Genomic DNA, 13,559 nt, shown 5'->3' with positions numbered 1-13,559 from the left:
ATTTAATCCAATTGTGAGTTCGTTATTAAATCGATCAAGACTAAACCTTTACGATAAATGTATTTAATTTAGATTACAACAGATTATTATATAGCTTATAACATCAATTGTATTTAATGCGCAACATTTTTTTTTTAATGATTACACTAAAATATTTATATCGAATTTATTGTAGAATATATTTATAAGTAATTTTTAATTTTTTTCTAAAACATAACATTAAAGTATAATTTATTTATCACTCTTAACAACCAATAAGATTTACTAATCAACACCATACGATATAATAGTATAGTTACTTTATTATTTTAAGCAAACCTGAAAGGTATATTTGTTTTTAGGTTTTTGTTTTATGTTTATCAATTACGATAATTTAAAAACCTAAAGCAAAAATAAATCAAATACAAATTACATCACTGGTACATTTTAATTACATAGTAATTAATATATTATAGATTCTATATACATATTATATTTACATAACACATTTATCTATACTGAGTGTTATATTACCTATATTAACATGGTCTCTAAGAAATGATTAATTTGATATGTCTCAAAGACCAAAAATATTAATATATATATAAAATTAATAAATGATTTTTTGTGGTATTCATAGATATCTCATAATATTTTTGTATTATATTTTGAGCCTATATTTAATGACTAAATATATAGGTAGGTTATATGATTATTTAGTAAGTATTTATTTAAATATATTGTGTGGACATCGGTTCAAAAATCAAAGTACAAAAAGCTGTATTCATATAACTATAACTTAAATATATATGTATAAAAGGTCATTGGCACAGGTGGGAAGAACTTTCAGCGCTTAGTCCTTTTCCTTTTCACATTGGAATTGTATGTAGATACATTCGTGGACCAAGTAAATAACAATTGGGATGCAATCCATTTTACTTTATACTTAATGCCTGCCCCCCCTAAAAAAATAAGCTACATTTTTGCCTATATAGGAATATTATGCTGACTTTTAAAAGGTGAAAATTCAAAATATTTTTAATAAAATAATGGGAATTTATTTAAAATAAATGTATAAAAGTATTATTATCAGAATACAAAAATAACTAATGTTAAAATTGTACTAAATCAAATAGACATTATAATCTCTTCAACTTATCACTTTACATCGTGTTACATATCTATAGACGATTTAAGTATAGAAGCCATTTGACAATTAACTATAAAACACTACTCTAGATTCCTCTTAAAATTATTTACACCTCCAAAACCTGAAATTTCCTCATTTTCATTAAAGTTTCTACCTGGAAATCCAATGTGCCATTTTAAACGCCAATGGTGTAAAAATTTACTCAAATAAGCTCTTAAAATAATAATTATACGTTCAGTAGTACTTAAGTTCTATCTCTGAATGGTCTTCTTCCTTATATCATTCATTTAAACACTTGTATATAGTATTATGTCATCATATTTCAATATTTGAATATTTTGCTTCATAAGCACAATTTCTAAATTTTTCAAAAAAAAATTGTACTAAATAAAAACTGAATTACATTTTTATGTTTGAGGTAATTTAATTTTTACTTAACTGACCTTTGTGGTGTTATATTAAAACTCAAGTTATTGTATTAAATATTTAATTAAATTAGTTTAAGCTACAGTCGTAATTTGTCAGTGATCGAATATTAAATGTTATAACGATATTCATTAAAAATTCATTTTTTTTAACAGTTAAGTCAATCTTTACTAGAGAATTTTGTAACACAACTATTTTTGGACTAAATTGAAAACTAATACTAGGTACTAAATACAATGTTTCTCAAAAATTTTTAACGAAGACTAACCCTAACTTAATTTTAAATAAATGACAACATACTTTAACCATTAAAACTTAAGAATATTATGAATATCAATAAAATACGACAAAAAAAATGTTATTATAAAACTATGATACATAACACATTTGCCGCGGAACACCAAACCCAGTTAATAATACCTACTCTACTAAAGTAAATACACTGGAAGACATCGGCTTTCTTTAAATTAACGAGGTGTCCTGCAAAATCTCAAATTGAAATTTAAATATTTTTTTCAACTAAACATTTGTTTTAGGTAACTCTCTTGATAAAATATAATATTATTATATTATATTTTGGTTTATAACTTAAATATACGGTTAATTATAATAAATTAATCACTTTTAAATATACAAACGATAATATATTTTTTATTTATAATGAATTGAATAAGTTTGAATACAATTTTAAATTGCATCTTGCTCAACAAAATTTAATATATAATTATAGAACAATTTTAATTCAACGTCAATTATTATCTTTTGAATAAATTAATAATATGGCCCAGTTGATATTAGTTATCTTCTCATAACATTGTTCACAATATTTTAAAATATTCATATAAAATTGTAATAAAACATTTTTTTAAAAGATCTGAAAATGAAGTAAAAATCGTTTCGAAAAATTATAGTAATATTTTACTATACTTAAATATTTGTTTAATATAAATATACTAGACACGTTTAGAGTACTGTAGACACACGTGTAGATGCGTAAATAGTTTTATAAAAATTTATATTCTTATGTGCAAAAATTAAAAATGTTCAGAGCTCATTGTTTTACTTTTTTTAGTTAGATTTTATTATTTAATCATTTTAATATTTTCAATAATCACAATAAATTAAAAATAGGTGATAGTAATGATTGTTGTTTTTACGGAATGATAGTTTTTTTTTTTTTTTATATGTTATTGATATGTTATTAGAACAAATATGTTACAAATAGTTGAAATAATGTTTTATCTAATTGTGTTTTCATGTTTTTTTGCTAATGCACTTCAGTCTTCAGACGTTTATTTTCTTATAAAATTAAAATGACGCATAGAAGTACAATAAAAAAAATCTAACAATTATTTAAATATTTATTCGTTTCAGTGTTTATAACTTATTATAGAGTATTATAATCTTCTAATATATTTAAATTGATCATTTTTTTTTTACAATAAACCTCATACTACTTACTAAAGTACATTGTAATTGCTTTATTTTTACGTTATTGTTTATTTTATTAAATACCAGTGAGTTTTAGTAATAGTCAATAAATGATAAAATTAAAGGACAATATATAAATGTATACATTGAACGATTTGACTTATTATTATAAATACTTTGTGTTTATAGTTACAAGGTCGTCTCTACGTATATTTTATTCAATATTTTGTTTACCAAGTACAATAAATTATGCGTAAGAATTATACATTATTACATGCAATTTATATTATAAGCTGTAAGATATATCACTTATAAACATTCATCGCCGGATTAGCAAGGTATCGGTCTATCGAGTTTTAGGATTTATTACGTTTGATTACAGCTACAACAGCTACTGTGTATTTTAGGATTCAATAATTTGATTTAATTATATTTTCAATTATGTTTGTACTAATTTATCATTATTATTAAAAAAATAAATTACAATCAAACACTCATGATCGGCCCACTTATTTTTACACAATAAATTACCAGCCCAATCCGGCCCTGTGAACATTTATATACAAATTGGTACGCATAACTAATAATATATATATATATATGTATATATGGATATGTGTTGATATTAGTCTAGTAAAAATCACAAACGAAATATTTTTAAACATTCAATATTTATAAAATGAATTGTAAAATATAAATTGCTCTATACCTTCGTTCAGCTAAATGATTTCTCAACAATTCCCTATTAGTGTTGAAGAGTATGCCATAATGACCTTTAGCGCAAGTTATCCAAATTGGATAGGACGGCGTTTTTAACCGAGAACCCGGTATCTGTGTGACTTGTACCGGTGTAGAGGTTTCTTCATAATGGACTAATAGACCCACTTCACTTCTGGCCAATATTCCGTAATGTGGTATAGCCTAAAAATAAATGAACTTATGTTTAAATAATACAACTTTATAGATTTCTCTTGATTATATTAATCAAATTACAGCTCACATAATGTTGTTCGTCTCCTATATTCACAATACCGTTATGCAAATTAGGAGTAGCTCTACCAGTAAGCATCAGCGTCACGATACATATAGATCCTTCCTCAGCACTTGATATAAGATACACTTTTTCATCCATTAAATCTGATACGATCCTAATATAAAGGGTATAGGGTGTAAATCAAGAATTAAACAATCCTAACGTTTAATAGTGAAAAACGTTTTAGCAAACAAATTATTTATTTATTAAATAGTTTATTTTATAAAATTAAGGAGGTTAAATGAATTTAAGAAAGGTTTAAAAAATGTACAAACTATAATATTCAAGTTTTTTAGTGACATTAAGAAATAATATCTTAACGATTAAAGTTTATTACGTTATGAGATTATGCAACCGAAATACAACAATATTTAAATAACCTAAGAAAAAATATAATTTTTTATCATCGTCTTATTTTTATAATTATCATCGTAGCTTTTATAATAAAGATGTAAAAAAAAATATAAGTTTTATTCATTTATCAGTATACTCTTAAAAAAGTATCAAAATTAGTACTCAAATTAAATAAAAAAATATTAAAAAAAGTAAATTATAATATTATAATAATCTAATATTATATTATTTGTTTAAAAATAAATATTAACATTATTTAATATTTATAAACAAATAAATAAACACTTATTTTAAATATTTATAAACAAATAAATAAACATTTATTTTAAATATTTGAAAATTATATTTTATACGAAAAATACGTACTTTACTGTCTTTTATATTCAATCTAAAGAGACGAAAAAGGATTATAAAATATCTCAACAATCGATAATATATCAAGAGCTTTAATCTTGAAAAAACATTGTCAAATTCACATTTTTGGAGTTAATAATATATTATTACGGACGGACTTGCTATAGAGTATTAGTCTTCACATGTACAATAAATCTCATAAATAGTTATTTATTGATCAAAGAATCAACATTTTACTTATCCCAAGTTATCGATAGCATTTCTAGAGCATGTACCTAAATTAAAATAATATTTTACTCAAAGAAAAAAATATAAGCCAAAGTTCTAAAAATTTAAATTTAAAATTTATAAAATTAAGTGAAATTGTAGGTTCTCAACGGAGTAATCAATAAAAGCAAAGTTAGCGTTTTATTGATTTTATAATGAAAATTATGTTAAAAAAAAATTGCATTTAAGTAAGTTTAAATGATGACATTACAGCAAAAATATAACATATAATTAACTCTAATTTGAAAAAAACAAACATTATTATTAAAAATTGTTTTGTTTTTATTTATTTTAAATTATGTAAAAATAGTCATTATTGCATAAAAAAAAACAAAAAAAAAAAAATCTTAAACCAAAGTAGTTCAAATATATCGAAAATTGTCTAGGTATTCACTAGATTGAAAAACGTATATAATTATTACTTATAATAAAATTGAAGTGTTATAAAAAAATATATAACATATTATATGTCATATATAAACAATAATAAAATGAAGTATATTAATTATATAATCAACTTTTATTACGGAATAATTAATGTATACATGTTTAAGTAGTAAGCTGATTAAAAATACAATATGACATTGGCTTCATAAAATGAATCCATCATAACATTTTGTGTACGTTTTTGTGATTTTAATTTGATAATTTTAAAAACTTTTTCTCTCTTATACAAATATATTAAAGAAAACCAATGTAAAAAGTGAATGAAATTATATTGTATTATTCAGTCGAAAAAGACAACTGGCATGAAATTCTTTGAAATAAAACTACTACGTTACGACATTTGATGTGAATTTGGAAATGTTAAAATATCATTAAGTTTACATTAAAAAAAAAAAAAAAAAATAGGTAGGCAGTAAAATAGAGTACACTAAGTGTTAAAAAAAGTCCCTTTTGACCACATAAAACAATATTATAGTGACAAGGGATTCATTTTTCCACAATATAAATTTATACGTTTGGTTTTTCTTAAATTCCAAGGTTCATATTTTATTTTACAATTAAAATTCGTTGTATAAATGTAATATACCTAATATCATTAAATAAAATTCGTTTAAAATGTTAATAATTCAATCGACTATAACATATAATATATAAAAAAAAAATTGGAATAAAGATCAAGTAAATACAGCTGAAATAAAAAATAATATGTTTATAATTAATTTTTCATCTACTGTATTTACCTATAAAAATTTTGTAATTGAAATTTTTAATTTATTTATTCAATTTTTAAATTTGTTTAGTTACTCCAATAATTTAATATTTTAAACACACCGTTTAAGTACGTAGAAATCGAAATGTTTAATATAAACCAATTTACGTAGAGTATCAAATATCAGTAAACATGTGCGTATATAACTAATACTAATTATATATTTAATGCACCATGTACGTTATTTCATTACATTGAATTTTATTGATAAAATGTTACGGTCAAAAGTCAAATTAAATAAATTAAACCTTTTGTAAAAATATCTTTATTTCTAATATGTCATTCATTTTAAAGTTTTATTTATTTTATAGATCACAATGTTTGATATTTAGATCATCCAAACAAGGAAGTTAAGATAATAATGATTATTATATTTTTGTAATTTTAATTTTTTTATTAAATTTTTATGATATCTTACGATTTTTTTATAAAAGTTATGTAGTTTAATCTACGTCAAACATTTAGGTTGTGTGTTTTTGCAATATTCCTATCTTATACAGCTTTTATTAAATATCACATATTAAAATTTAAATATTATAATATTATTTCCATTTAAGGAAGTTTCCATAAGTTATATTTTAAATTCTGATTACATTCTAGGAATGTATTAGTTTTACAATAAGTTTTATAATTTTTTTTATTACAGATTCTTATCCAAAAATGTCCTATTATATTTTTATTGTATTTTTTATCTAATAGTTCCAATTTCCATGGGCATTAAAAAAATATGATATACACTTCATTATTTATCAAAAATTGACTAATAGCCAATTCTCCATATTTAAGTGGACTATTAAATAATAAATTATTTGTATTACAAATATATTAGAAAAAATATAAATATACAATATTTAACACTAAAAATGATGGTTATTTTATAACAACACTTAATTTTCACGAATAAAATAAATAATTTTAATTAATTGATATAATATTTAAAACTAAAGTTTAGTGTCAAATATTAATATATTTATAGCTTAATAGTGTAAATTGTTATTGTTTTAAATTAAAATTATATGGGGGATAACGATTTGTTTTCATAAAATACACTGTGAAACTGGAAATAATATTATTGTAATAGTAAAGAAGACGAAGAGCATCATAAATGACCAACATTGTTTATTCGTTTAGTTCTGGGGTCGGAAACCTTTTGAAACAGCAGAGCCAAAAGCCCAAACTTACAATTTACATCATTTTCCAGTTTTTAAAGAGCAACAAAAAAAATTTATTTCAATATTCTACCATTTGCTTCTATATTATAATTGATTTTTGATTTAAAATAAACGAATTTGTACACAAAATAATATTTATTCGTGTAAAAACATATAAATATCTTTAGCACGAACTATATTCAAGTATTTTAGCAATAATAATACAGTTCTGGAATAATAGATAGTTATATGGTTACATCAATGAGAACATTGGTTTTGCATGCATTTGGAAAGTTTCAAACACACTTTTAATTTTAATTGATTTTACGAATGCCTGTGCAAGTATTTCAAATTCTTAAATGAAACAAAAATATAATGTAAAATAATATATATTTTTTTTTTATAATAAAATGTTATTTTTTTTAATATCTACTAAAATAATTATTTTTGCGTATGGACCTAGGAAAGCCGCATGTTGTCAACTCATGGTTTAATAAATTTATTGCAATCAAGATATAACCATTGATGTTACAACGTATTAATTATCAAGTATGATGCAATAAATTATTAACTTCAAATGATTGAACAATGTTTATTTAATAAAAATAAATATATTTAAAAAAATTAGTCAAAAGAACTTAAATGTTTTCTTTCTGAGTATTTTTATTGTTATTAAACTATTAATATGTAGTTTCTTATAAATAAATTAATGCATTTTAAAGTATTATCATTTTATCAGACATTTTTAGAGATTTGCATTCTGTAAATACGTATATTTACGATTTTGTTTATTATATTTTTTGTTATTCGATATAAACTTTTTTTGATACAAAAATATTATTTACAATATAGATTATGATTATATTGCAAATTAAATAATACGTAAAAAAAATAAATTACTTAGATAGTCCTCTTGTTAGTACTGAACTGTAAAGCAACAATAGTGATCCAGGGCCGGGATCATCTTGAAACTAGACATAATCAAGATTATCATTTTTTCAACAAATTACAAAAAACCTAATTAGTCAAATATAAAAAAACAATTTCTAAATATTATATTTAAAATTTAAGCGACATACTCATTTTTTTTTTGTTTTTGTTATTAATTATATTGATTAAATAAGAAAATAATCATTTATAACGATTATTTCTTCTACTTAAAAAAAAAAAAAAAAAAACCAAACAAAAGCAAAACACGTATAAACTTACCAAATGCAAATATCTTTTGAGGAAAATTTCTAAATCTTCAATGTTGGTTAATTCAAATAAATGGAGCTGTAATTAAATATAATATATTTATTATTATTTAGTAATTTTTAAAAAATAAAGTCAATATTGGTATTATCATTTATTTATGATATTGACGATGGACACACGTGCCATTTATAAGAGAATTGAAACTGTTGAGAGTTTTTAAACTTACTACAGACTAAAAATATAAAATATTATAAACATAAAATCTTGTAATATACATGTAACTGATATGTAAATAAATATCTGTTAATCACATCTAATGGCCACTATTGGTATCTTTAAACACAAGCTAAAATTATAAATATAAAATGTTCCATAATAAATTCTGAATGTATTAAAAATGTATATTAATATTTAATTGAATTATCTAAATTTACTTAAATTGTTTTTTACTTTTCTATTTTTTTTTTTTTTTAATTACTTCTAGGATGTTACTTAAATAGTTAACACCTGACTGAAAGCCTCAAGATTTAAAATCTATATTGTCAGAAGCACAAAGAACGGACACTACTTTGTATCCAGAAGTCCAAAAGCCCTAAACTAATAAAATAGGAATGTATAATTTACATCATATAAATATAATATACCTATAGGTATGCTATTAATCACGAAGTTGATACCTTAAAAAAAATATAATATACGTTTACTGTATAGGTGTTGTTAGCATCACTCTACGAGTGTTATTATATATTATTAAATATTTTTAGCACGCCTTGTTGATAATAATCATGAGTTGGATTTTGTTCAAAGGTCATATTTTTGCTGTCCCTAAATTGACTACACTAAACTAGATATGGCCAGATTACGTATTGGGTTAATTTCAATAATAGTCAGTATAATTCAATCAATTACGATGTAATCTCCTTACTTTTTCGGTAACATTGTCTTGGAAATAGTTTAACGAGTGTGGTACGTAACTCTTCTCTTGCGGTAAACATACTATAACCTTTTCGTTTTCTCCAATCTTCCATAGAATTTCGGTAATTGATTTACAAAGAGCATCTAGTTGCTGCTGTTTAGATGGTCTCATTGTACATCTAATAAGAAAACAGTTAAAAAAAATCGATTAATGTCATATTCAAATTTAATATTTATTTAAATTGCATATGATATAATTTTAGACAAATACAAAATTATTACTATGCGAGTCTTTTGCATATCTATAAATACGAATTAATTCGTTAACAATTTAAAATTAACAAAATTAATGGATGTGTAATCGTAGTATAATTAGTCATAAAATATAATACTTCTAGAATCATCATAGATTATTTTCATATGATACGCGCATGCTATGAAAAATATAGCTATAAATATTATAAATATTTATTTGTAAAAATGTTATTGAATATACTATAGTGAATCACTTTAAAAAAATAGATTAAAAAACTTGACGATAGACCTTAGAGCTAACCTAACCTAAAAGATTTTGTTCTATTTATTTTTTTAATATATTAAATATATTTACGAGTTGTTGATATTTGTGAATAGTAAATTTTTGAGTATATATCCTTGTATTGCAGTCTGCATTCCTCTGGTGCCATTTCTGCGTGCTCGTAAGCCATACGATAGCTCTTTCTCAGGATCTCTAAACACAAACCCAGTACGCAACCATTCACCTCTAGGTGGTGTGTCACACGCACCAAATACAGTCAATCGTAATGCCTTAAAATATAACAAAAAATAAAAATTTAAAAATAAATACCTCTTTTAAAATGCATGTTTATGGTATAAATCTTTGGTTGTTTTGCAGACAATGTTACATGTTAAACCGATTTATTTTTCCTGAGAGCGTTTTTGTTATGTTATTCAATTTGTAATGATATCGATTTTTTTTATGTTCCACAATTTATTTAGAATAAAAGCTTTATATATATTTATTTACAAACTGATATTTTCTTATTTATTTATATGTCCATATTATCATATATTCATATTTTAGCACCTATTAATTTAAACAAATGTATTTTTATATTTATATTTTGAGCTTTATGGGCTTCTTCCCCCAATCATATCACACATGTCAATTTATTAAATTCGTTATTTATCATGTTTACTTATTGTTCTCTACTGTACAAATTGTAAATGTCTTTTTTAATAATAATAAAAAAAATATTTTATACTTAATTGTTCAGATTACTAGCTATTCTATTTTTTATTGCGTTAAGAGAATTTATACAGTTAAATTTTAATATAAAATAATTATTCCATTACTTATCTATATACCTATTTATTTTTGTATTTGTATTATTATCAGATTTTCTTTGCTGAAAATTATTTGCCTTTAATTAATATATTAAATATAGGGTAAAGATAATAAGATAATAGTACTGTGACCGTTATATTTATGATACTAATATATACAATAAGGGACCATAATATATAATGTCATAGCGCATTTTTTAAATAAAATATAATTACAATACAAATCGATGTGTAAGCAAATAACGTAAATGGTTTATTTTATCTGTGATTGCATTTTTATTTTAGGAATACATTTAAATAATTCAACCATATTTTTGGAATACATATTAAGATGAACTTTTTTTATTATAGCTGTAATATTTTGTCACTTTAACGTATACAAAAATTAAATATCTGATAATTGTATTGTACTTAAAAAATAGGTTGGAAATAAAAGTAAATACTTATATAATTATGAAATAATAATAAGTTATATTTTAGAATGATGACCATTAGTTAATTAAATTATATATTAAAGTAACTAATAGAGATCTAGATAAGCCACATGTTGACAATGAGTTGGGTACGTTAGATTAAAAATGATTGAAATGTTAATGAATGACTTATTATAAATAAAATAATAATAGTAATAATATTAATAATAATAATAATTCTATTTATAATTTTTTAAACCTATGATCATGAATATCGAAAAACACAATGGATTAAAAAATGAAGGGATGAAATAAATGAAACGTTCAGTTTATTCTATAGTTCACATTCTAGTAAGGAAAACATAAATTAAGTATTTTCTTTAATTGGGTTCAATGCTTCGTCAATATATAAATAATTGGAAAATTATCACGTAAATAATAAATGGATAAGCAATCAGTATATTATTATTATTATATTATTTAATTGTGCATCAACTTACTTTTGCTTGTTCAACTGTTATTGGTTGCCCCCCAGTAACCGGTTCTTTATTGTATTTGTATTGTTGATTTCTCGCATACATAACACGATCTAAAATCAATATAATATTAATTGTGTTTATTAATATATACATAAAACTTTTTAAAAACATTCTTAAAAAATAACTAGAGAAAATTAAAAAGGCAAGTGATTTATTTGATTAATTACTGTCATCAATAAATGGATAAATAATAATACATGTAACAAATATATCGATTGTATATTCGCATACCCGTATTGGTATATATGAAACTATTATAATTTAAAAAAACACTATTAAACATTTTTATTTTATTTCATCATATGTAACTTGATTCAAAATAATTGACAGAACAAACTATAGTACACACCTGCATATTATAAGGTCTCTTAATAATAAAAACCAATAGTTACTACTAATCATGATTAATGCGTGTATATCACGTGGAAGTAACATATTATTATATATAAAACTTTAAAACAAGTCTACCCCATTAGCAAATAGCAAATAGTCATTTATTATGTTATAATGTTATGTAAATTACATTATTTCCCGATACGAGAATTTTTATTTGTATAGGGTGTCAAAGTATATAATTTATGTTATTCATCAATACATTTGGGTAATTCGTTGGTATTTTATCGTGATATTTATTATAGTAAGAATATATTTTAGAGGTGCAATATATAAAATCAAATAGAAAATGGCGATACATTTCGAAGTCCTTATTTTTTTTCTAGTTTATATGTAAATTTAAGTATTTTACATATATAGGTACTAGGTATACAATTTTGATTTTTTTTTTTTACATGATGTGGAAAATCATATAATGGTATAACTTATAAAACCCACATAATAACCCATATTTTTAAATTTAGAATCTAAACTACAATATTTGGATGAAATCATTGAACTAATAATTTTAAAATCTTTATACGAGTGAAATGGACCGTACGGTAAGTAGATTGACAGTGACCAGTGGACTTTGAGTAGTGTTGTACATTTGTACCTATTACTGTTGCGGATTTATGAATTTGTATGTTTTTCAAAGTTCACATGTAATCTTTGCAATCACATGAAAGAAAAAAAAATAATAAAATGTCCATTTGAATTTTGGATTTTCAAGTAATTCAACTAAATTAAATTCTTTGACACTACATCAGAAGGCATAGCAAATTTTGAATATATACAACTAGTATATAATATAAACACATCATTTATTGGAGAAATCAAAAAATAGTCCAGTTTAAAAAAAAAATTGCTATTTCATTTTCTAAAAAAGATTTAACAATAAGCGGTTTATTCACAAATTATCCAATTCCCTTTTTGCAGTAATTTTTCCAAATATAGTAATTATCTTGAATACCATATTCCAGTGCATGTGGTGAGCGATCATTCTCTGTCTTCAGAAGAATTAAAAAAATATCAACGATCAACATTATATAGAATATATCACATACCATGAGACATGAGTTAAAAATAAATAATGATATTATGTATAGTCTGTGTAATAATTTGTATAAATTGTATCTGGTTCACGTATACCGTAAAAGATAATGGTTGTTTGAGCGTAGTGAGAAAATGTTTTTCTTTTTGGTTATTTACTTGTAAAAAAATGCGTCTACTGAATTAGAGGGGTCATATTAATGTTTGCTTCCCCATACAGCATTGTCCCATAATACAGTCCTACTATTGAGGGACTAAACCAATCCCTGTTTATGAAATTATTATCACTATATTGATGTTTTTATAATTTATACTGATATGTTCTTTAAGTTTAATATTTAAATTTGAATTAGGCCCGTCCC

General features: G+C 22.7%; 1 protein-coding gene across 3 annotated transcripts in view; it reads right to left on the bottom strand.

The window, feature by feature from the left end:
• Window positions 1-13,559, bottom strand: part of LOC113554013 (inactive ubiquitin carboxyl-terminal hydrolase MINDY-4B) — a 43,966-nt gene that overhangs the window by 5,073 nt on the left and 25,334 nt on the right. For all 3 annotated transcript variants that reach the window (XM_026957650.1, XM_026957651.1, XM_026957652.1), the window contains exons 2-8: window positions 11,734-11,822; window positions 10,084-10,280; window positions 9,484-9,652; window positions 8,571-8,636; window positions 8,262-8,332; window positions 3,987-4,134; window positions 3,696-3,907 (exon numbers count right to left, since the gene is read on the bottom strand). In XM_026957650.1, coding sequence (XP_026813451.1) covers window positions 3,696-3,907; window positions 3,987-4,134; window positions 8,262-8,332; window positions 8,571-8,636; window positions 9,484-9,652; window positions 10,084-10,280; window positions 11,734-11,822 — 952 coding nt within the window. The remainder of the gene's footprint in view (window positions 1-3,695; window positions 3,908-3,986; window positions 4,135-8,261; window positions 8,333-8,570; window positions 8,637-9,483; window positions 9,653-10,083; window positions 10,281-11,733; window positions 11,823-13,559) is intronic.

The sequence above is a fragment of the Rhopalosiphum maidis genome, chromosome 2 (assembly GCF_003676215.2).
Source record: "Rhopalosiphum maidis isolate BTI-1 chromosome 2, ASM367621v3, whole genome shotgun sequence".
In the NCBI taxonomy this organism is placed as follows: domain Eukaryota; kingdom Metazoa; phylum Arthropoda; class Insecta; order Hemiptera; family Aphididae; genus Rhopalosiphum; species Rhopalosiphum maidis.
The sequence above is the reverse complement of the archived record's forward strand: the minus strand, read 5'-3'. Positions and strand labels throughout refer to the sequence as shown.